A 26,216-nucleotide genomic window follows, 5' to 3' on the forward strand; every position below is an offset into this window, starting at 1 on the left:
AAAATTTTTGACCAAAGAAGTATATCTATATCTGTTTTAAAGTTTTGAAAATATTACCATCATTGAAATCTGAGAGTACGCGGAAAGCTTACCAACTGAGTTATGTACATTGTATGTGCTAAACATGTTCTGTTTGGAGCTTTATTCAGTCGTCATGAATTGCGTAGGAACAAATTTCCACCAGACATAGCTAGTGCCCATAGAAATACCAATGATTTAAAGACGTAATTTATTAGATTTGGCAAATTTCATAGAATGAATATGCTATGTCGATCTGCAAATTACTGCTGACGAAATGTTGATAGTTTAACATATTTCGTAAAATTTCAAAGAAAGACATCTTGAACTAGAAAATTTATTCTTTTAATTTAAAAGACAATACGTGAATTTATTTTTGATGAAAACGATTTTGCTTGGAAAATGTTTTCTTCTTTTTGAGATAGACACTGAACTTTCCAGTATTTCAAAGTATGCACATGATGCGGTGATCTTATCAATATTAGCCAAGGCTGTAAGCTTGTGAAATTAATTCTGGCGAAATAAGTCCATACTACTCTTTAATCAATCTATGTTGATAAGGTATGGGCTTGTCACAAAGCTTAGTAACAGATGTAAAAATTGACCATAAAAATATGTCATTACAAAGACATAACTAAGTCTGAGTTTGTTTACTATCATATATTATGTAATTTTCTTTCATAACCTGATTTCCCGTATATCCAAGATAGTCTTTGCGTTATATTACATAGCATATACATTATTTTTTAGGGTTAAGAAGAAAAATGTCCTGCTTGCAAAAGTCTACTCACTACTATAATATTGCTAATAGATTCATTCAAGTCAACATTAATAACTTACTGGCATTTCAAATTAACTGTACTATTTGTCATCATGTCATTGATATCATAAATTTACTGTACTATGCTTGGTTGACTTCTTTTCTTTCGTTTCCGTTTTATACAGTTTGCACTGCGTGCAATATCTGTTTTGCCTGTTTAACTGTTGACTGAATTCAAGATTACATGTTTACTCTAAAAAGTATAAGACAATGATCAATGATAAATAGAAACGACTGGTAATTTTGACGAGTAAATTGCTTGATACCACTGATGGTAGAATTTCACCCCCCGATGTATCACAAGCCTAGGAGTCTAAATTCTTGTGTTTTTTTTTATTTTCTGATAATTTGCGTTCCATTATACCATTCGAAACACTAAGGGTTTTTTACACAAAGCATTCATGACCATAGTCATATTGGCCCAATTGTTGGATTGTTATTTTGTAATGCTCTTTCAACTTAGTATTTGGTTTTCCTTCCAAATAATTCGATTCGAGCACCGCACTGGTGACTCAAGTATGTTCACGTAACGCGCGTCTGACGTCATAAATTATAAGCCTGTGACTCTTTTCACAAAAAATCTTACGACTAAAATTGATTGTAAGTTATACTGAAGTGTGTATGACTTACAAGTATTTTTACTCTTAAGAGTTTTCGTGAAAAGAGCCGCAGATATCTTTGTTTACAACCAGTGGGTCAATGACGCTGCTGGTTGACGTTTTCTAACAAAGGGCACCACCAGACCGGTTTCAAAATTACTGTGCTATCTTGCTATTTTTTTTATCCCGAGGCATACCACATCACCTTATTTTTATACAGGTGACCTTATCCAGATTGGCACCAGGTTTTGGAATGTTTGGTGTTTGAATGCTTTGCAACTGTGTATTGATTTTTTTTGCCTTTGTGGTTTTCGTAGACGAAAAGCGCTTCTGGTGTAATAAAATCATTGAAGAGTTTTTACCAATAACTGACGTATGTAAATAAGATCTTCATAAAATAACATAAGTCAGATCACAGTATTATTAGTTGACCTTCATTTCTGCACAATGAGTTTGTGGCCATATGTTGGTAACTGAAATAATAATGCCGTGATTATAAGAAACATTCCATTGTATTTAACGACTAGAAAAAAAAATAACCAGCAGAATGTCACATCATAGTAATATATCTAATGTATTTTTTCTTATAATCGGCTATGAAGTTTTATAGCCGAAATATCGCAACTGGTTAATCGTCGAAGAGTGCTCTTATGTGCGTCTGGGTATGTTGACAATTTAGACAATGTTCTCCATAACTCAAAGTGTGACGCAAGTAAACATCAAACTGTTCATGATCATATCGATCCAAATGTAGTTGAGAAATTCCACTCGTGTAAAATAAGTTGTCTAAGTATACAACCGAATTAAACTCGTAACGCTCCAAAATAAGTGTCTCAAGAAAAAACTGAAAAAAATCCTATTAATCTGTAGAAAGAATAAAATATAAATATAATGGCTGCAAATGATATGTCTTAAAAACAGCAATTGGCGTAAAAGGACTGAGGCCGATAAAGTATAGCCTGGTTGCTGTCTCCGATAAGTATTGGAATGTGTACAACTGGAACATAAATTTAGAACGACTAAAAAGGGGGAAATACGATAAAATTAAACTCGAAGGCATGATTTTAGGACAAATCTTTTTTAATGAATAAAGTAAGGTTACAATGAAAGAGTGAACATATATTTTGCAAGATATGAAATTGATATATTAATTTTGTTTTACATCTGGTTACCAAAAGCACTCGAAGTAAGTGGTGTTGGATTTAGATGTCCCCATAGAATTTGTTTGAAGACAATCATACCGAAGCTCACGCACAGTTTCATAACACTTACAGTTTTAAATGAATTTAGTTTAATGTTGTTTTATTGTATTTGTGCAGAGCAAACATGTCAATGTCAGTTACGGAGACTAGTCATTATAGTTATCGCGATAATAAATCGTCAAAATATTGACAAGCACTTACAATCGTCATGGTATATATTAAGAAATGGTTTATACACGAAGTGTGGGTGTTCACAATTTTTTGTAAATTGTTTTCAGTGTTTAAGGACTGCTTTCACTTTCTATACGTTGTCTAATTTCTATTGGCTATAAATACTTTTACCAGTTCGTTGTCATTCAGTATTGTATTTTACTGTTAAGGTTTTAGTTGTTTTGAGTATGGAACACGTAGAATACCTAGACTCTGGACGTTTAGGTTTTTGTCTGTGAACACTTGTCTGTTGTTGAGTATGGAAAACGTAGAATACCTAGACTCAGGACGTTTAGGTTTTTGTCTGTGAACACTTGTCTGTTGTTGAGTATGGAAAACGTAGAATATATAGACTCTGGACGTTTAGGTTTTGGTTTGTGAACACTTGTCCGTTGTTGAGTATGGAACACGTGGAATACCTAGACTCTGGACGTTTAGGTTTTGGTTAGTGAACTCTTGTCCGTTGTTGAGTATGGAACACGTATAATAGCTAGACTCTGGACGTTTAGGTTTTGGTTTGTGAATACTTGTCTGTTGATGAAGCTATGTTTTGTGTTGAAGGGTATACCGTACCGTACACACCTACAATATCCACTGTATCTAAACTACCCCGGCGAAAAATGTTTGGACTCAATAGCATCTAATGTCCGGTACGGTGACGGACAATCAACAGACAGAGAAATGTAGAAATTCTGTTTATTTATTTGTTGTTTTAAGTATATTGAAGAATATACATACACATATAACTATTTTCGATAGTGTGATGTAATATTTTCTACCACCGTTCTAGATTTATGGAGAAATAAGTAAAAAGGCACATCAAAATGGTGAATTGAGTGAACCTTGCCTCGAATTTGTTTAATTTCTCTTTAAATTGAGCACATTGTATGGAAAGAAAGGTACGGAAAGAAAGATATTAACACGGAGATGTCAAGACTTTTCACTATGATCGCCTCAATGTTTGCATGTCTGTGCATGGAATGAAAGAAGTGGATCATGTCAAAATTGAAGCACCCGGTTTTGTCAATGTGTACGACCCGGTTTTGTCCTTAAATTTCACAAAGCACACCCGGTTTTGTCATAGAAAATAATGCATAATCGCATGACGAAAATAAAAATATGGCGTTCAACAGCAGTTTGAGGGATCGTTGAAAAACATTTTCTTTCAGAGGATAACTTATAACCTTTTTGAATCCGTAAACACTTGAATTCCTGCTATATTAGAAGAAAGCAAATTTCAATTTTGTTTTGTATAAAAAAAAAAGGAAAAATTAAAAAGAAATGAAGGTTTTGAAACGGAATTAGATTTTTTTATATCATCTATACAAATTTAAGTGTTCAAACTTAATTAGTGTACGGCTTTGAAAATTTAAGGACGCACATTTGATATGGGATTTTCTGGGACAACAAGATGGTTATCTTAGTGTCCGCTCTACTTAAAGGGAAGACAGTATAATCGGTTGAAAATAAATATTCTGAAACTAAACGTTCATTATAAAGCAAGAAAATAAGACAAATGTATGTGCATGCAGAATCGCCCAAGAAAAGGAATTTCCATGCGGCGCAAAGGATCACAATAATAGTGCGTTAAAAATCTGTTTACCCTCCTTGTTACAATAATACTAAGTATAAATTAGTATAAAAGTCTTAGGCCATCCGGAAATTGCAATAATGATTATTTGATTAGTAATTTTTATAAATAAACGATGTTTTATCTCTCTTTTTTTTCTTCTTTTTTTTTAACATTAACAAATTCTTTAATGCGCTAGTATCAAGTTGTTAACAACTGTCCTATATAGTACAACTATTATATATAGGTTTATCTCTTCATTGTATAATGATCATCGTACATTGACAAATGTTCTACAATTTAACCAATTTGGTCAAGTTTTAAATTGTCAATATGCAAGGGCGGACCGAGGCCATGACTTTTTTAAAGGGGCGTATTCATAAACGGATTTTATACCGCCGAGCGTTGCAAGGGGAACTTTTTTTTAACGATTTTATGCTAAATAAAAAATCATATATAAATCGTAAAAAACATGATAAAATAATTATTTCTAGCCACCAAAAGGGGGGAGGGGTCGGCGTTCTTCCTCTACTCCCCTGGATCCGCCACTGATATAATGTAACTATATCGTATACCATCATAGAATTTAATAAAAGACGAAAAAACAGAGACAGCCGCCAATCGCATATTTACTATAGGGGCTCTGTAATCAAATGAGTTAAGCCTTTTTCAACTCACTGAATTTTATAGTTTGTTCATATGTTGTGCTGTTATACCAGTTTTTTTTCTTGTTTTTTTTTGGAGGGGGAGCTGGGGGGCTTACACGTTCAACCCCGTCATTCTGTATGTGCCAGTACCGAATCTAGGAGCCTGTAAATCGGTTGTTGTCTTTTTTTGCTGTATATCATACATGTATTTGTTATTCGTTTTTTATTTTGTACATAAATCTAGGTCGTTAGTTTTCACATTAGTTTTTGTTTTTACAGTTTTCATTTCGGGGCCTTTTTTAGCTTTCTATGCCGTATGGGCGTTTCTCATTGTTGGATGCCATACGGTGTTCTATATTTGTTAACTTTTACATCATTTGGTCTCTGATGGAAAGCTGTCTCATCGTCATTTTCACGGGCTAAATTGCCAATTAGGTTGTTCTACGAAGACGAAGACGAAGATATTGGACGTTATAATGTTGCAAACCAACTTTTATTTATAAAAAGAAATAATTCTTTCATGCCATGCTCAATGCTCATTTTAACATAGGAAGGCATTATATTTGTTAAAATTTTTAAACCAAGCGTTAGCCAGGTATAAAATATTGACAAATATAATGCCTACCTATGTTAAAATGAGCGTAGAGCATGGCATGATAGAATTATTTTGTTTCTAATGGGGAAGTTTAGAACTTGTGTATTTCGAAGCGGACATAAAATACACGTTCGAAAGGCAACCATATTGATTTGAGATATCCAAAACGTTCTAATAGATGTGGTATGAGTGCCAATGAGACAACTCTCCATCCAAGTCACAATTTGTAAAAGTAAACCATTATAGGTCAAAGTACGGCCTTCAAAACGGAGCTTTTTCTCTCACTGTCCGTCAATGGATGAACGAATGAGTAAATATATTGTAAACATAGTGTATAGTGTAGTAAAGCATACTATCCTTACTCTTTTGATAAATTGATATGGTAACACAATCATTCCACATCTTCTTATTTTTACATCATTACAGTAGTATAGAAAACAAACAAACATTTTTGAGATGTATTTCTATTTGTACCCATCTGATGACTTAAGCCTTTTTCAACTGATTTTTATAGTTTGTTCTTATGTTGTACTGTTACACCAATTTCCCAGGTAAGGGGGAGGGTTGGGATCCCGCTAAGATGTTTAACCCCGTCACATTCTATATATATTTACCTGTCCCAAGCCAGGAGCCTGTATTTCAGTGGTTGTCTTTGTTGCTGTGTTACATATTTGTTTTTCGTTCATTTTTTTTTTGTACATAAACCAGGCCGTTAGTTTCCTCGTTTGAATTGTTTTACACTTGTCATTTCGGGGCCTTTTATAGCTGACTATGTTGTATGAGCTTTGTTCATTGTTGAAGGACGTACGGCGACCTACAGTTGTTAATTTCTGTGTCATTTGATCTCTTGTGACGAGTTGTCTCATTGGCAATCACACCACATCTTCTTTTTTCTATCATAAGGAATTAATGTAAGTACATGATATAAAGTATTTATTTCCATTTAAACTTAGATCGAAGATAAGATCAATAAGGTATACGTATAGCATTCAAAAATGTCTACTCCCTATTTCGAAAAGTTCCCGTTTGAAATATATTTTAACACATGTTTGCATTGCAATAACATCTGTATAACATCTTTTTGACTCAAATATTTAATTTCTTCCGATGGGCAATGTCCAGATCCGTGCTAAAGTAGCTTTTCATATATTTGTGGTTTCAAAACAAAACAAAACCGGGTCCTATACTGAGACAAAACAGGGTCCTTGTGTAATAAACAACATTGACGAAACAGGGTCCTTCCATTTTGACATGACCCATTTCTTCCGTTCCATGCACAGAAATGCAAATATTGAGGTGCTCATAGTGACTAGCCATGCAATCTCTGTGTTAATATCTTTCTTTCCGTACTTTTCTTTCCGTACAATGTGCACAATTTAAAAAGAAATTAAACAAATTCGTAGCAAGGTTCACTCAATTCACCATTTTCATGTGCCTTTTTACTTATTTCTCCATTAATCTAGAACGGTTGTAGAAAATATTACATCACACAATCGAAAATAGTTATATGTGTATGTTTATTCTTCAATGTCATTAAAAAACAAATAAATAAATAGAAATTCTACCTTTTCTCTGTCTGTTGATTGTCCGTCACCGTACCGGACATTAGATACTATCGAGTCCAAACATTTTTTGCCGGGGTAGTTAAGACACAGTGATATCATTTATTCCGGTTATTTAAAGAAAATAAATAAATCGTCCAATCAATTAAAGCGATCTTAGTAAACAGGAGCAATCTTAATCGAGACTGTTTCCTAAACGTAAAATTCATGTTATCCTTTTAATAGAAGACTATATGTCGAAAACTTTCTTTAATTATTATAAGCCAAAAAAAAAATGTACGAAAAGATTATAATGCACTTAAAGTTTATGTTTATATGTAAACATAACGTTTTTCAAGTTGCGATTATATGATGATCATCAAATTGGTATTCCTTATTAAATGCACAGTGTGGTCCTACAAAAAAAAAGAAATCGTGATGTATATGTATTATCAGGTTATTGTTCTGATGTAGGTAAATTGAGGTTATAAACAGATACAAGCAACGTTAATTAAAATTCGTTGTTATGTTTAGAAAGTAAATTGACGAATATTGCACGTGATGATAAGCTCTATCAGTTGTAATGTGATAAATTACATATGTTGGTGATCACTTTCATAAAGTAAACATGTATCATATAATTCCTATTGATACGATCGATTTAATAGCTTTTGATACTGCACACCAATTATAGATTGCAGTGTTGGTATCAAAAGAGCAGACATCACGCGAGTACTGTAGATTCATTGAGTAATGACATAGTTTTATTATAGTCTGTATAATACTAATTGAACATTATAATTCCTCTAAAATATTTTGTTGTGAATTTTTTTAAAAAATAAGAAAAACATTTTCCATATATATTTAACTAGAAACAAAGAGAAGAATATACCATAGTAGGGACCAAAAACTCATAAGTTGAAGATACAAACAATCAAATGGTCAAAAGAAAAACATACATTGGACAGACAACCAATAGTCCACAGAACACTACACAGATTTTTAACATGAACACATCCAAAAACTGGTCATGTACTCAAGTGCTCAGGAATGGAAAGCGATTTCCTGCTCACTTGTGACAAACGTCTTATTCGGCGATGTCATACACGGAACAGGAAAACTTGCTTGATAAATAATTATTGTTTTGATTGGCATTTCCCCATGAAGATGTATAACATGAAATCTAAAATGAACAAAAGAACATAAACAATTTCACATTTCAACATAACAACATTACAAAAACAGTTTGAAATATTGGAGATGTGTTACTGGAATGTCTGCATAAAAAGTCTTTTCAAACTATAAAGACACAAAAGCTCCCTAATACATTTTAATGTTGGTCACTTTTGTCTAAATTCTTTATAATTTTATCCTTCACCTCGATCATAACTAGCTTCAGAAAGCAATAAAATGTCTGAACGAGAGTCTTACATTGATTTCCATTTATTAGATATGTAAGGTATCTGGTAGTGTTGTACAACTTAGAAAGTACTTGCTTATTTCGTCTTGTTATTAAGCCAGGAAAAATAGAAATCGAAAACGTCTTAGTCTGTTTGGTATGCACTCAATTTTTCTGTAAAATAAATAAATTCTTCCATTAACAGACGCACTTCGAATATTTGTTTTTCCTTTTTTTCGACAGGTTTCTCCACAAAGGCCGGAAGTTACTCCGCAGCAAAAATGTTTTAATGATGATTGTGATACTCAACGTATTTGACTGCGGGCTAGTTCTTGGTGAACTCATACTTGATCTTCATCATGTGAAAGGTTATAAACATTTATTTAAGGGAATGTTAATTGTTTATAAATTGCAACATAGTTTAAGTACATCAGATTCTTTAACGTATATTTTGTGTGATTATGTTGCTCTTCCTTTCAATCTGAAACATTGCACATTGTATCTATTAATTAATAATGTGCTTATTCTGTTTATTGGTGTAATAAATTAATGTTTGGAAATGTTTGGCAGCCAATACATGATAAGAATGATCAAAATAAGGCCAATTAAGATAAAATTTTGTCCTTATCACACATAACAATTTACCATTATTGTTTACTACAAACGTGAACGCAACAGTAATGGTAACAACAAAAATAAAAGCCTTTGATCTGATTTCATACCACACAAAATTCCATCGAACACATGGTGTTGTTCTCGATTTCTAGTAATCAAAACAATTTGAAACTTATTTTTGCTTGAAATATGTTCACATAACTTTTCTTTAAGATGACGTCAGTAATTATGTATATATTTTTCTGTATCGAAGACAAATCAACAAAGAAGTCATTCATCAGGTGTTTTATTTTCATATCTACAATGAAAAATGTATAATGAAAATTAGACATGAAGTCGAAAAAACAAGGAAACGATAGTGAAGAAAACTAAAAGAGAACGAAATGTGTTGGCAGTGCTCATATTAGCTTTTTGTGCTACGTATGTTCTTTAATAATATGCAGAAGGGAATAGTGGAAGGGTATTCTGTTTATGCATACACAATACATTGATTGAAGATTTTAAGGTGGTACATAACACTGCAGGGAGATAACTCTGTAAAAATCAGCTCAACGTTTTAATCACGTTCTATTGTTAGGAAATATTAAGCTTCTTAATGATCAAAATTAGTGTCAAACTGCTATATATCGAATGAAATTTTTCCGATAAAATGTGTGGTTCAAGTTTTTTGAAATTTTTATCTTTTTGACAAAGGGTCAAAGTAAATATTTTGTCAAAATTTTATGAAAATTAAACGAGCCAAATTAATTTTAGTCAAGGTGTTTGGTACCACCTTAATTTTGAATCTAATTTTCTTTCAGATATACTGACAAATGTAGAACAATCTTCTTCAACATTCCTTGAAAACCTGCAAAATAAATATCCAGATGAAATAGAATATACTGATCTTTCTTATCTTGAAGAAATATACTCAAAATTATCTAACGCGAATATTGAATGGATAAATGACACATCAATTGACCCTGTTCCGAAAGCTGACAGTCAAGATTACATTGGATACAAAGTCAGGAGATTTGTTTTCGAAGATATCAAAATTACCAATGAAGTTAGAAACAAAAATGAAAGGTTACACAAAAGACATAGAGGTCAGTATTACTCCGGACAACATAGGTTAAAGAGGTCGTCTGGAAGTGATGACATTAATTCATCACAGGACAAAGACCACAAACATAGTACTCCTGAGAGCACGGAAGAAGAAATTGCTCGTGGTTTCCATGCAACTAGTATTGGTATTGTGCTTATCTTATTAACAGAGGTGAGATAAGTTCCAAATTAATCAAATATTCTGTAATATTGATGAAATATAGTGAACGGACACGTTATTGTAATTTCGAATACAACATGGTCAATATTATTTTGTTTTGAGCATCACGGAGGAGACATTAATTGTCAAAACTCGCATCTGGTGCCGTAAAAACGGTACCGTAAATATTATTTCAGCATTTCTATCTATACAAACAAAGCTACCAAGGTCATCTTTCATTTTAAAAAGTCTATATTGACATGAATTACCATTGATATGGTCAAAATGTATAAATTAACTATTTACAAAACTAAATTCTTAGGATTTTCTTCCTCAGGAAAAGATAACCTTAGCTTTATTTGGCAAAACCTTTCAGAATTTTGTGTCTTCAATGCTCTTTAACTACGTACTTAATTTGGCTCATTTACTTTTTTATTCGAGCGTCACTGATGAGTCTTTTATAGACGAAACGCACGACTGGTGGACAAAATATTAATCCAGGGGCCTGTTTATCGGAGCAGTCTTAGGATTAGGACGTGTCCTAAGACCAACTTAGGACATATCTTAGTCCTAAGTGGGTTTATCAAACATATCGTAACTTAGGAAAATCCTAGGAATTGTCCTAACTTTAGGATACCAATTTTGGATGGTTGTTTTATAAACAAATATGGCCTGTATTGGTTGCATTTACTTTAGGGAACTACCATTTGATTTTTATGACCGGGGGGGGGGGGGGGGGGGGATAAAAAATGTTGTTCTGCCTTTTTTTGTTGTTGTAATCTCTGTCCTTCCTTTTTATTTTTCACTCTATTCGGTTCTGCCTTTTTTTTATTAGTTTATCCTGACTTCTTTTTTTTTTTTTACATACATGTAAATTGTCATCCTGCCTTTTTTTGCAAAGTTCCTCGTCCTGCCTTTTTTATATCCCAAATTCCTGTCCTTCCTTTATTTTATTAGTTCATCCTGACTTTTATTTACATAAATTGTCATCTAGCTTTTTTTTTTTGCAAAGTTGCTCATCCTGCCTTTTTTTTTTACTCCAAACTCCTGTCCTGCCTTTTTTCAAATTTCATCCTAGTCCCCCCTCCACCCCCGACTCCCCCCCCCACCCCATAAAAATCAAATGGTAGTTCCCTTAATGCATATTAAAACCCTATCCCTCTTTTCAGCACCATTTGTTGCAACATTTGGCAATTTACCAAAAAGCAAAGTGTTACTCTTGTCCACGTCGTCCAGGAGAGTCTGTAGTTTTGCATCGGTAGAATTCGAATTTCGTCTCTTATATTAACACGTATTATCGCATGTTATTTGCAGTAATAAAATAGTTGAAGTACTCAGTATTTATATGAAAGATGCACGAGATTTGCCTTTGAACTTTTAAGTATGAAACCGTGACACTTCGAATTCAGCTCACTAAAAGCATATAATGATTTTACCGATTATATATTTTATTTTAACTATTTACAATTCGTTTGTTTCAATTCTTATATAAAACGTAGTTATATTTTTTGTCTTATGTTTTGTTTTATGAGTTTAAATGTACAATTATAATATAAAAAGTATTTATCACCTTTAATTTAAAACTAATAATTATTTTCTAATTATTATTCTTTTTTTAAAATTATAGTTATTGGTTAAATTTGATACAATATTTTCATTTTTTCATTTTTAATTTGTTATTTTCTTTTACGCCAATACTTAGGACAGCGGTTAGGACATCCTAGCTAAGATAATCCTAAGATAGCTTCGATGTGCATGCTGAGACATGTCGTAAGTCGGTCCTAACTTTATCTTAATTTCTGTCCTAAGAAATTCTTAGGACCGATGTTAGGACAGTTTCGATAAACAGGCCCCTTGTATCTATGATGAGTTTATTCACATTTTAAGATTATCGCATCTGTTGTGATTGAGATTGAGTTCATTTATTTTCTTTTCGAAACCTAATACAAATGAAATACACATTTAACGCTGCAAGAACAATTAAACATTACATACGAGCAAAGAAATATAAAAATGGAACCCGGCCTTTTAAATAGGTTCTACTATCATGATTGTATTTATTCAAATCGTTGGTACTGGAATTGTCTTTTGATTTTTTGTTTTGGTCGTGTTTAATCATTTTTATGTTTATTATTATTAATTGAAACTGTCTATTTTTACGCAGTTACTGTTTCAAAGGTGCTAGTAATAGTATAAATTTTCGAGATTACTATGACATAAAAATACATTGTTTTCTTTTGTTTAATAGGAAAAGAATTGTTTCTAACACTGCTGAACTGAGATGTACGCAATATTTGAATAAGTTGCATATAAAATTCTGTTCTTTTATTGATTATTATTTTTTTAAATTGTTATTCTTTTATATGTGACAGTGTCTTCATATATTAATATAGCAATGTTTTTATTTTTCAGACAATATTCAAAGTTATATGTTTTGGGAAACAATTTTTTGAGAAAAAATTGGAGGTATGTAGAGTTCTAATACGTGTATATATTCTTCTAATTCTTCCGTTATTTGCATTCCACCTCTGCATGTTCTATTATCGCATATTGGTTTAGATGCACACGACAAACACGATAAACACACTGAATCAAAGAATTCATCAGTGGCGCTCGAATAAAAAAAAGTTAAAAAGGCCAAATAAAGTACGAGGTTAAAGAGCACTAAGGACCCAAAATTCTTAAACGATTTGCCAAATGCAGCTAAGGTAATTTTTTCCTGAGGTAGAACCGACATTAAAAGCGCTCTCAAACCTAATGTTGTTCTCAGATTTGAAAAGAATGTATGTCAGATGTTAACCTCATTAATATATCGGAAGAATTAGAACATCTTGATAAATCAATTTTTGGGGAATGTATGCCCTTGAAAATATAAAAACATACCTACAGTTCTAATCGGAGTTTAAAAAAAAATGTATAAAGGTCTACATCAACAAATTCAAAAGTGAGTTCGAAAAACACGGCTAGTAACATCAACAATTTTTCTGACGAGTTTGAAAATAAAACTCTGATCAAATATTTTAGGAGTGTTTATAATTTTTTTTAGGGAGCTATTCCCCTTCTAAATGAAAACAACTTGATATCAGCTTCTGAAGCCGTCCCTTGTTTACATTCTTTAGCAGAGTTAAAAAAAAAATAACGCTACATGTTTAAATCAGTAATATTGCAGATGGATTTGAAAATCGGTGTGGATCGATTTCTATCAGTTATTTCCTGTAGAATAAGAAGTCATATGAATATTATGTCCAGTATATTGGCGGTAGCAATCTGGTTAACATTACTTTTTCGTTTTTAAACATTTGAATTATAAGGCGATTTTTGTCAATATAACGGAACTATAAACAACTGTCATACAAGTGGGAGGATTAGATATCTATAAAACCAGGTTTAACCCACCATTTTACTCTTTTGTAAATGTTATTTCCACCTTGTCATGATCTTTTTTTCAAATTTTGACCTTATTCGTATCAATTCGTTCAAAATACACTAAGATCAAATGTAAAAATCCCAATATTCGACATCTTTGCGATAAACTGACCCTTAAACAGAAAATATGAATAGAATGATTCATTTAACAAACGTTACATTTTGTTGGGTTTTTTTTCTGTAGAAATTATCCACAATATCATGTACAGCGTTTTAATAAACAGGTCACTAAATCATCAGCCTGCTCTTTGAATTGCCAGCTTTTTCATATTCTTCCTTTGAGATAACAGTCATTAGGAACGACAACAATCCAACTGGGAACAATAATGACTATATGACAAAACAATCAACTTATTAAAGCATACTTTGAAACAGCGACTACGTAGCTGCAATACACATCCTACGTCAAGCATGCGTAAGAAAGACCACGTTATTTCATCTAATTATTATAAATGAAAGGAGGACAAAGGAGAATATTCAGAAAACAAAAATGATCCAGTAGATTCCGAATAATTTGTATTTAATCACACATAAAAGAGAGGCGAAAGATACCAGAAGGACATTCAAACTCATAAGTCGAAAATAAACTGACAACGTCATGGCTAAAAAGGAAAAAGACCAACAGACAAACACTAGTACACAAAACACAACACAGAAAACTAAAGACTGAGCAACACGAACCCCACCAAAAACTAGGGGTGATCTCAGGTGCTCCGGAAGGATAAGCCGATTCTGCTCTACATGTGGCATAAATCACAGTGCGTATTGAACTAACCAGGGTTATTAATACAATGGGATAATATAATTTTTCCATTTCTGTTATAGGTTTTTGATGCCTGTATTGTAGCATTGTCCTTTGTGGTTGATCTCGTTTTTCTAAAAGGCCTGTCGGTGTATACTATTCAGGAATTTGTTTTCATATTAGCCTTCATGTTACCATGGGGAGTTATTCGAGTAGTTAACAGTAAGTTAATTGTGTATGCTATATTTCCAATAAATCTGATCAATCTAATTATATAAGATTGATACGGTAATATAAGTTGCGAGTGTCAAGTCAAATTGTTGATGATTGTTTTTCAGAATAAATAAAGAGTAGCTAGAAAGATATACGTGAACTTGTATTGAACTGTGGAAGTATGTAAACAATGTGATTTTCTAATGAATGACTTATGATAGATATGATTTTCAATTGCATTAAATCAAAACATGATTTCATAATTTTATTTGAAGCCATTGGTTTATTCAATAAATGAGGTAAAATACATCCATAGGTGCATATCATATTCAGCAAGCAAATAGTTAAGAGTAGTAAAGGGGTTTGTTATACGATGTTGCCATTTTTTGTTGTTATTATAATTGGGATTATCACTGCATGGTTGTTGACAAAAACACTCAAAAACACCCTTGCCAATTTTATAAGAAACACATGTTTTGTAAAGATTGCCAATATCTGATAAAGTTTTAAGAGTATTGGTTCCGACTGTGTTTTTTTTTAATTTGATTAAACACACACAAAGGCACATACGGTAACGCAAATGATTAAAATAATGAATTATACGACAATTAGGATACTAACGATATATGTTAATTTACATTATAAAATTCCTTCCTTCACCTTCTTCAAAGAGAGACAACTTCTATAAAATTATGGAGCGGGAAAAGTTTATTATTATAATGAATAACGAAAAGAGGAAAAACCCTTAAATTGAAAAACAATCATTATGACTAAAGCTTGTCCTTCATAATCAAATGTTTTCAAAGAAAGAGAGAGACGATAGATACCAGAGGGACAGTCAAACTCATAGATCGAAAACAAACTGACAACGCCATGGCCAAAAATAAAAAGACAAACAGACAAATAATAGTACAGATGACACAACATAGAAAACTAAAGACTATGCAACACGAACCCCACCAAAAACTGGGGGTGATCACAGGTGCTCCGGAAGGGTAAGCAGATCCTGCTCCACTTGTGGCACCCGTCGTGTTGCTTATGTTATTACAAATAATATTATTACAAATGTTATTACAAATCCGGTAAATAGTCTAATTCGGTAGGTCACATTAAATTATCTTTCACTTTAATTTTAGTTAATTTATTTCATTTTCCCATTGAATCAAAATAAACTTGGGCTATTTAATAGAATCCAAGTTAAACAGTGTATGGATATTGCTTCATACTTATTCTCAAAAGACAACCAAAATGAATCAAATAACTAACTGGATGTCTATCTTAGTCATTATCAATGTCAAGAAAAGTGATTAAATCATTAAAAAATATATATCAATATGACATTTATATTCTTTAACACAATTACAAATTACTTGTGAATTCCCAATTTACCATTGTAGCTGTGACTGACGTTCTACATTTCCATAATTATTTGAATCATAATTGATTCATTGATTTCATACAGGAATAAAATGTATCTCTATCTTTTCCATTTACTTTCTTTAAAATTTATATATTGTCATTCTATTTAATTTAAAAGCATGTGTGCTATGTTGATTATACAATGAGCAAAGACTATGACAAGTAAATTACTTTCCTATTTTTCGACGAAATTCGCGATCATTATTTCAGGCAAATTAATGTCAAAATGCAGCGTAGACAAGTTATGAAAAAGTTAAAACTTGTTTTATGAAATAACTCCAACAACCTTCATTCAAATTATGAATTGAGCATAGAGTTGGTTTTACAATTTCATGACCTATATAATGTTTAGTTATTTTAACAGCTGTTTATACCAACAGATAACATATTTCATGTTTAAGAGTTAAACCTTTACAGTCCGTAAAGCAGTAAATGTTAAAACATTATTCACATGTAAATCTTTCCAAAAAATATAATTCAAAGTTTCATGTTTCCATTTAAAAAAAATAAAAAATCGGTATACTATGTCGTAAAACTCACCTTAGATACCAGGATTATAATTTTGTACGCCAGACGCGCGTTTTGTTTCGTCTACATAAACCTCATCAATGACCCTCGAATCAAAACAGTTTGAAGGCCAAAGCAATAAGAAATAAGCTATTCTTATAAATGAACCAAAGCTGAACAAAATAGAGGCAGGAATTTGTAGAATTTCATTATATCAAGGGCCTATCTGTATGCATTTAAACATGTACTTCCAAATCATATATCCCAGTGAAATTAAGAAATAAGGCTACAGCTAAGGCTACAATGTCTGGGTCTTTTTCTTGATATTGACACAGTTGCACGACGTCAAACTAGGATGTATGACAAACATGACGGTTTCAGTTTTTTCATTGTCACTTTCCAATATTTCACCAGCGACACACATTCTGCATATCGTACGGCATTTACATATCTCAATTGTTATTTGACGCCGCACGTGCGTGCTCACATTATAGGAACTTTAAAAACAGGTGTGTGGTCATGACTCAAAACAGTGATTTAGCAGGGAAAAAAGATTAAAATTGACACTACATCAGTGTCATGGTCACAATCACAAATCAATTGACTGATACGATGTCCCTGTGCCTTTCCACATAGGCCACACGTTTACACGATCTGAGATCTTTAGGTAGCACACTGGTCGTCTGATTAATAGATTAATTGCGGTTGTGTTCATTCCTTATTGTGACATTTTGACTGAGTGTTTATGGTTGGTAATGCATGCATAGCAAGAATATCTTTGAAATCTTGTCGACCCACCCGATCTCGCTCCGTTTATGTAGTTCATATTATGCCCCGAGGTTTCTATATTCTAAATGAATTAACGAGATTTAAACATCGGTTAACTCTGTTATCTCTATTATAAACAAAATGTTTAACAAATAAGCATTTCAATTGATAAACTAGTTTAGGATTGAAAAATAAGTACAAATGTTATATTTGCTACACATAAAAATGTACATGCGCTAAGGATAAGAACATTTGCTCCATTATTAAAGAGCTAATTGGATTTCCAAATGTTCGTGTATCTGTTTCAAGTCAAGAACAATGTCAGTTGTGGTTTTTAGTCATCTGTAAATGTGTTTGTCCCTCAAGGGTTTGGTATTAATGGCAGATTAGTATACCCTCCATTGTATTTATTAACATTATTTCTAGACTTGGGACATTTTAGGCGTTGCTATATTTGATATACACATGTCTATTGTTGAAGACAGATTGTACTTCTACTTTTTTTTCATGGGAAGAGGAGGGAGGTTAAGTTGCTGCCACTTTAGCGTATATCCCATCTTGTAAACCAAATGATCGACTTTTTGCGAATAAAAAATCGCCGCGATTATGTCAAGTGTGGATGTTCTTTTATGTGAATTAACCAATAAAGTAAAAAAAAATCGTTAAGAATACGCGTCACAGATTGAGCTAAAGGCTGAACGAGAAAACAATATCCGCGAAAATAAGTGGGTTTACAGTTTCTCCTGGTATTCCAATACATAAGATTTCGTATATTTTGCAAACTGTCTGCTCGAAGTGCAATTCGGATATTCGATGTTTTTTGTGGATAAATATTAAAGAGTCTGTAAAAAACTTATAAGTCCATTTTTGACTTTGACATCTGATTTTTAAGACGTTATCTGTTAAAAAGATTACCATACTAGAGGACACATATAATTGCTGCCATCCTAAAACAGCAATATTTAACTGGAATGAAATTAGATCGATACATTTTGACTATCAAAACTGAAAATACTTGCAATCGTTCTATGTAAACACACATATTGTGTCTTACTTTTTGCTACAGATAAATAAGATAAGATGTATCTGAGTCAAAATTAAAATGAAACAATCGAAAATTAAGGAAAAAACCCAGCCTGTTAGTGTACATCAGACTCGTTATGTCTAATGTTAACTGATTCCATCTAGTAACTTGACAAAACAATATTTCAACATGTGCTATATCAGTGAAAACTATGGCAGTACATTCCTATGTTAGTGATACATGTTCAATTAAATAATTCTTTAAACATTTTGTTTTGAATTTTCATACTCTTTTATGATGCAATGTAGAAATGAGCTTTATATAACATTTAAAAAATGAATTTGATAGCATGCAATATACAATGAAAGACAAAATACTTAATTGATGTAGAACTCTCTTGCATATACAACCCTATATCTCTATAGTTCATGAACCATGAAATGCATCATAAATAGAAACTAAATGTATTACCGAGTGCTCTCAAACAAAAGTGAATGAAATTGAAGCACGTCATAATTTTAAGATACATGAATGATAATCTCAAAAAGAGCAACTTCATAATACAAAGTATGGAGATCTTATATGTGGATCATATATTAAGTTTCAAAGGCATGTCGTAATACACTACCTTTTCTTAATATGATGTCATATAATCATTATTCAACATGTTATTCCTATTTTGTTAACAAGTAATAAGAGTGGAATTACCTCAAAATATATCTTTTTGTATAGGTCTTGTTGTTGCTGTTCGGGATCATGAATGTTTTCGACTTAAATTGTTATTCACTCAAAAGAAACGAGTTGACTGTGAAAACAACGGACTTAGACAGGAAAAAGCAAAATTACTTGTGAGTATATATCCATAAATGAGTATGAAAAGACATTTGTTATCGTCGGTATTGGTCTTTAATAGCTAATTTTATGTTTTATTTTCATGAAATGTTTATGGGATTATGTTTGTACTGTTCATTTTCGATTCTATAGCAGATGGGCGGATTTTTGCATCTCCGATTTATAACTTCGGAATCACTGATTATAAATCTACATATATATCATTGGTACTCAATTCAACGTTACCTTAAATGGCTCTTCTAACTTTTTATCTACTTTTTTCGAACCAAAACAAATAATTTCACTGAAAATATCTTGCCATACACGTTATGAGTATGTGAAAAATAAGTATGAAACCTACAATAGCCTTCCTCGTGTATTTCTAGTATTAAAGAAATGGAACACTCCATAAATCAGAGAGCATATCTGTTTATACATTGAACGCGGATATGTTATAAAAAAAGAGGTAGCTTTATCATAATCAGGTGAATAATCAAATGATGATAGGATAAAGAGTGGTACGGAGTTTTTTGTGGTAATACATTTAAAAAGTATTACTACACTCAACCGATAAATAAATACATTTATGATAGAAAAAAACATTGACTGATTAGGAAAAATATGGGAGTGGATAGAATACATATTAAAGATATCGAAAGTTACAAAAGCTTTCGTTATAAATAAATGTGGTCAAGATGCCGGCCAAAATTTATTAGATGAATTATTTGAACAAGAAGAATCCAAACATGTCTATATTAGACAAATCACAAATTGAATAACGCATGAAACCTGGCAAGGAAGATTTTTATTTTGGATAGGGATATTTTCCTAAAATATGGTAAAAATGTAGCTTAACATTGGTGTCCACACCAATAAAATCTATGAGTCAAGTTAACAAAGAATATTTAAAGATATATATACCGGTCCCTGCAATCTCTGAATACAGATATACCAAACTTGAAATGGAGTAGGTCAGTTGAACGGACCAATCCTCTGTTTAAAGCTGAATGTTTTCACCTTTAATATTACGATCTCAAGACAACTTATGAATCATGTCAAACACATATTCTACCATCTGTGCAACACACACTTAGATATTTACGTTGTTTTTAATGAAAAACGCAAAATATACAAGTGTTTACAAGGCAATGACATTTCATGCCGACGATCATATCAATCTTTTGTTTTTTGTTTGTTATAACATATACTTCAGTATGAACATTCGATTGGTTTTATCCAACTTCTTATCTGTAAGTTTACATATAATAGGTATTCGGCAAAAACATATGGTCTTTATTAAACAATAGTAGCATGTAAATAAATAAGAACAAAGTCACTGCTCGTGTTATAAGTACATAGTTACATTTAGTGTACTCATTATTTAATTCATTCTCATCAATAACATAGATGTAATAGACGAGCTGGCGTAAGATAAGTCATATTCTATGGCTTAAAACAAATTCTTAAACTCAGTGAACGGAACTTTTGTTAAGTGCTAATAGAAGAAAATGAACATATAGCTTACTAGGCGATATGGGTTTTGCTCTTTGTTGAAGACCGTACGATGACCTTTAGGTGCTTATTACTTCTACGTCATTTGGTCTGTGGTGGAGCGTTGTCTCATTGGCAATCATACCACATCTTCTTATTTCTATATAAACAAATGCATGCATTACCATGTATGCATTTTGCATTTAAACAATACTTAATGAAATTCTAATTGTTACTGACACCATGTAAGACTGCAAAATCATTCCTTTTCAGCAAATTAAATGTATATAGCATACTTAAGTCATTGCCAATCAAAAATGCATAACTCTACGATAGTTTAAAGGGTCTAATGATTTTAACTGGTACATTTTTCTGATCAAGATTTTAAAAAATATTACATTTTCAGGAACAAATAGAGTTGCTGAAAAAACTATGTCTTGTTGAAGGTATTGATGAATGGAAAATCCAACAAAATCTAGGTAAGAAATTTACATAGTGAAACCACATAAATCTGCAGTTAAAATAAAAGTTATATTCCAATTAAAGAGTCCAGTTTTACGGTTATATAATAGACCAAAATATTGGTTTGAAAACAGAAACGTAATGATATATGAAACCATTAGACTGGTGCCAGTCTTCTGCTATGAACTATCCATTTAAACAAACATTAGAAATTGTAAAAATGCCTGAAAAATTGACTCATTCTTAATTATAAATGTACGCTGTCATTGTGTTCTATAAGTTTAGTATTGAATTCATATTTTGTATATTGTATCTGTTGGAGAGAGGTGTCAGAATAAATAATTTCTATTATTTTGGATGTGGGTTTTATGTACTAATACTGCATACATTGACAATATACATATATTTTCAATTTCCAAAATTACTTATCTTTTTCTCATTTTTAGTTCCAACGTCAACTAATAAAGCACGAGGATTAAAAGGCTCATTTGCCAGTCTAGCGTTCGGCTCACTTGTCGGCACAAAAGAAAATGGAAGAAGTTTTTGGAATATGTTACATGCACCAAAGATGCGAAGAGGAAAATCTGAAGAATGGACAGGTAAACTAGGCGTTTCCAAAGAAGATACAATTTCACTTAAAGACTGTCATAAAAATTCTGTAAGTGGAAGTACACAAGATTTAAAGAAAAACAGAGTTACAACTCAACAGTTATCACATCAATTTACTGTTGAAAGTGACCCAGGAACAGCAGAGAAGAAATCTCGATTCAAAGCAATAAAACGATTTCTTAAACGACAAGAGACTGTATCATCGTACTCATCAAACGATACTATCGATAAATTATCGTCAAATCATACACCTTCCTGTAGTATCGACGACGATAGTGTGGGCGTTTCCATTCCTAGTGGTATAAATATTGCGTTTGAATTACAGCGATCTGACGATGAACACGACGAAACAACAGAATTTATTGAACAAACAAACGACATAACTCAGAAATCAAATGATAACGAAGAAGTGTAAATTACAAAAATACGTTATTTTGATTATAGAAAAGGAACAAGATATGCCGGCAGCATATTCATGCATATGTACATTGATCTCAAAGAGTGATTTGCAGATTCATACGAAAGGATGCACTTTTATAACTGTTGATATTTAGTTAGATAGATATCCATCAAGTTATTGTATTCAACTTTGTTTCATGATACAAGTGTAGCCCTGAATGTGTTATATTTTTTTATACTGAAACTGAATTGGGGATGTTTTGCAAGTTCTGTATCCTATTCAAAAAGATGACTAATAAAAGATTGTAGTGTACTGCTGACAATATTTAGAGACAGACATGAATTATGGACAATGTGCAGTACATTAAATGTGTGATTTTGAGAGATCTTTCACATTTTTGTTTTAGAATGCAGTGTCTACGAAATCAATCTAGTGATTATAGAAATTGAAAACTTCAAATTATATTCATCAATTATTGATGGATCGTTTTAGTTGAGAACGAAAACTATAAGTGCAAGATTTTTGTGTTCATAGTAATTATAAAAGTCAATATTACTGCACAACAATGGCAAATTTAGCCCATTGACTTGTAAATTATCTTAATTTGCATATTTGGTAACAAAATTTAGTATAGTATATATTTTAAAGTCGTATTAAAAGATACGCAACAAGAAATCTTACTTAAATTTTAACATTTATCTGCATTGACATAAACATGTACATATATTGTTTTTTCATTTAAAGCTTTAATGTGTTTCGATACCCTTTGGGGGAACAAATATAATTCGTGTACACAACATTTGTTTAAGAAATAGCCTTCAGCAGTTAAGCTCGGGACAGTAAATTTAGAAAGCCAAACATATAAAATGTTTCAGAGCATAATACCAAAACGGTTCTAAAGACAGCCAAAAGCCGTTTTTAACCACCATTGATGGAGGTGCTATATAAATATATTTCGTAATAATGACACCTTATGTCAAAATAACGACTTCCTATGTCGTAATAACGACAAAATATATCCGTTTCATGTATTAAAGATGCGGGAGTCCATTAGTTTCAATTTTTTCCGTTTGTCCGTCTGTCCGTCAACAATTTTTGTAATCGCAAAAACTCCAATGTACGGATAGGACGCTTATGACATTTAGCACAGTTTGCCTCTAATTTACCAAATTAATAAAGTGCTATTTTCTACTAATTGCTACTAAATATAAAAAAGGTGTGGCATGATTACAAATGAAACACATCTTTTTTTACTCATTTGAACTTTTTAATATTACAAATATGGGATTTCTAGCTGGTTATGGAATCTACATAGAGGACATGGTTTTGTGATTTAGTTGTGTCTAATGCCACTCTAGTCATAAAGCGTTTTGATTAGCTGGATGTCAGCCAGTTGGGGAATAAATGATTAACATGTAGCAGGCATCCGATGTTTGATTGGCTAATGTCGACTCAGCTGTGAGCCTCGCTAGTAGAGAGATTACTCTTATATATCTTGTTTTGTTTTTTTCACACACTTCGTGTTTTCATGATAACTCAAATTTTGATGATGCCCATCGAAATCTAGTTCAATAAAATTGGTACCGTTTATGTTGTTATTCTACGAGGCTTTCGTGACGTGACGTTCATAACCTGGTTGCGATTTTAGGATTTTTCTGATACGTAACAATATTGTCTTTCTTTGCCTGATTTATTTTGTGTTGCCTTTAATTTTGCTTGGTTTTACCGTAATTCGTTTTTAAAGCAATTCGGTAGTTCTCATGATCCCGCAGCTTCGAATTAAAACAAATGAAAACAAAATGGAATCTTTTCATAATAGAAGTTGCAAAACTTCGATATAGTTTACAGATTGGTAGATTGATTATTGGTGTTATATCATAGTGGCCAGATTTTTTTATTGGAGGAAGCCGGAGTACCCCGAAGAGAACCACCGACCTCCGGCAGGAAAACTGGCAATCTAAGTCAACAAAGATTGGAGTAGAATGTATCTTACCACGAGCGAGATTCGAAATCACAACCTCGGTGTTGACAGGCTAGTTATCACTGTAGATGAACTGCATAGACCAATTAGCAACCTAATAAAAATAAAAAATGAAGTCGTGTATACGGCGATCGAGGTTTTAATCTACAGTTGAGAGCATTCTCCGTTACATCTTCCATTTTTTATAAGTTCGTTTACTTGAATATTTTGTGGTTTTCTTTTGTTATTACGGAAGACATTTTTCATAGTGCTCGTTTTTTAAAGTAATAATATCGATCGTTTAAATTGTTCTATCAATACTGCCTCTTTCATCTCCATTAACAGTACGAAACTTTAGCTATGGAATAATTATCATTCATTCTGCAAATTGAGACACTATTCACATGTAGAAGATGTGAATTTTGCCTAAATACAATTACAAAAATATTTCCCAAAAATATACATTTATATACATTCAAATACATATAATGTAAATGACTTTTCTGTTTTTGTACAGAAAAGCTTAGTTTATTTTATCTACTAGGTTTGACGGGGTTAACTATCTTTACTAGAATATACTTAAAAATAGATATTCAACATGTTATAAATTTCATGCGTCCGAAGCGCTTTTCTTGATTTTAAAACGCTCAAAGCCGAATAAATGCCGAATGAATGTCGAAACAACAACAAGATAATGTTAAGGGTATAAGTTTCCTGGTTGACATTCAATTTTGTCGTAAATTTACATTATATTTTCATTGACGTATCCCCCATACTTCATTTATTCATGTTCCAAAAATTAAACAATGTCGTGTTGATATTCAACTGTTACTTATTCTTTGTTCTATTGTGGAAAATGTTGAGAGTGCGTCACTGGTAGACCAGAAACTACTGACCATACCATACCTGAGCATCTGAGTGTACACCCAGTTTTGGCGGGACTCGTATTATTCCAGCTTTCTTTAATTGTAGTTAAGGTTTTTTGTTGTTATAATGTCTGTTAATACCCGACTCATGATTTGTGATTGTTTCTTGATATATCCTACCTCATTTGTTTCTTTTTAAAAAAAATGGAAAGTAACTTTATAAAAACTGCTTGAGCAGAGTTATTAAGAACGACTAACTTCGACACTAAGTTTTAATAATAAGTTTCAGAGGAATTGGTTTGAAAACTTACTAGATTGCGACATGTTATTGCGGTCTTAAATCTGCGTACACCAATTAGGTTGTCTGGTCTGTAATTTTACCAACTGTGTCATATTCCCGATCTTGTGACAATTTGACTGAGTGTGAATTCGCATGGCTGGTGATGCTTGCAAAGTAGGAGACGCTTAACCGGGTTTTTTGTAAAATGTTCCCTTGGTCCATGGCATGACCATTCTGTAACAAGTTTAAAGTTAAACCAAATAATTATTTCAGAATTTCGATAACTATTAGTGAAATAAAGAAATTGACAATATTTTTGCGTCTATTCAGAAGTGCAGAAAAAGTTCGATCGTTGATTTTTTCCTAAAATTTTGGCGGAGCGTTCTTTAAACATTATTTGATTGATTGCAAAAGAAAAAACTGGGGGTCCATGTGCTTGTTTTTTCAATAAAAGCAATAAACCTTGATTTTGTAATGACAAACCAATAGGTTGCCAATAGGGCGGTAAACTACGTTGAAATAAGTTTTAATCGCAATAACGCCGTGAAATCATTCCCGCCGTTCACGATTACGCTGTCAAGTTCATTGGTATAGCCAAGGTTTTTTTTCGAAAACAATGATACAATGTATTAATCATCAAAATTTCAAAGCTGGTTACTCGTAAAATAGCATAACATATTTGCCAAACTTTTATGAATTGTTACGAAACTCGGATACAAAAAGTAAATACTTTTAGAAAAGAAAGGTGCGGAAACAAAA

At 32.1% G+C, this 26,216-nt stretch overlaps 1 protein-coding gene across 1 annotated transcript in view; it reads left to right on the forward strand.

Annotated features, from left to right (window-relative positions):
• Positions 1-23,445, forward strand: part of LOC127706577 (uncharacterized) — a 60,140-nt gene extending 36,695 nt beyond the window's left edge. Inside the window, exons 3-9 of the mRNA XM_052211233.1 lie at positions 8,845-8,969; positions 10,017-10,471; positions 12,872-12,925; positions 14,711-14,849; positions 19,291-19,406; positions 21,287-21,359; positions 21,789-23,445. Of these exons, the coding sequence (XP_052067193.1) occupies positions 8,845-8,969; positions 10,017-10,471; positions 12,872-12,925; positions 14,711-14,849; positions 19,291-19,406; positions 21,287-21,359; positions 21,789-22,366 (1,540 nt within the window). The 3' untranslated portion in view covers positions 22,367-23,445. The remainder of the gene's footprint in view (positions 1-8,844; positions 8,970-10,016; positions 10,472-12,871; positions 12,926-14,710; positions 14,850-19,290; positions 19,407-21,286; positions 21,360-21,788) is intronic.
• The last annotated feature ends 2,771 nt before the right edge of the window (positions 23,446-26,216 follow it).

Source organism: Mytilus californianus, unplaced genomic scaffold, assembly GCF_021869535.1.
Source record: "Mytilus californianus isolate M0D057914Y unplaced genomic scaffold, xbMytCali1.0.p SCAF_6, whole genome shotgun sequence".
In the NCBI taxonomy this organism is placed as follows: Eukaryota; Metazoa; Mollusca; class Bivalvia; order Mytilida; family Mytilidae; genus Mytilus; species Mytilus californianus.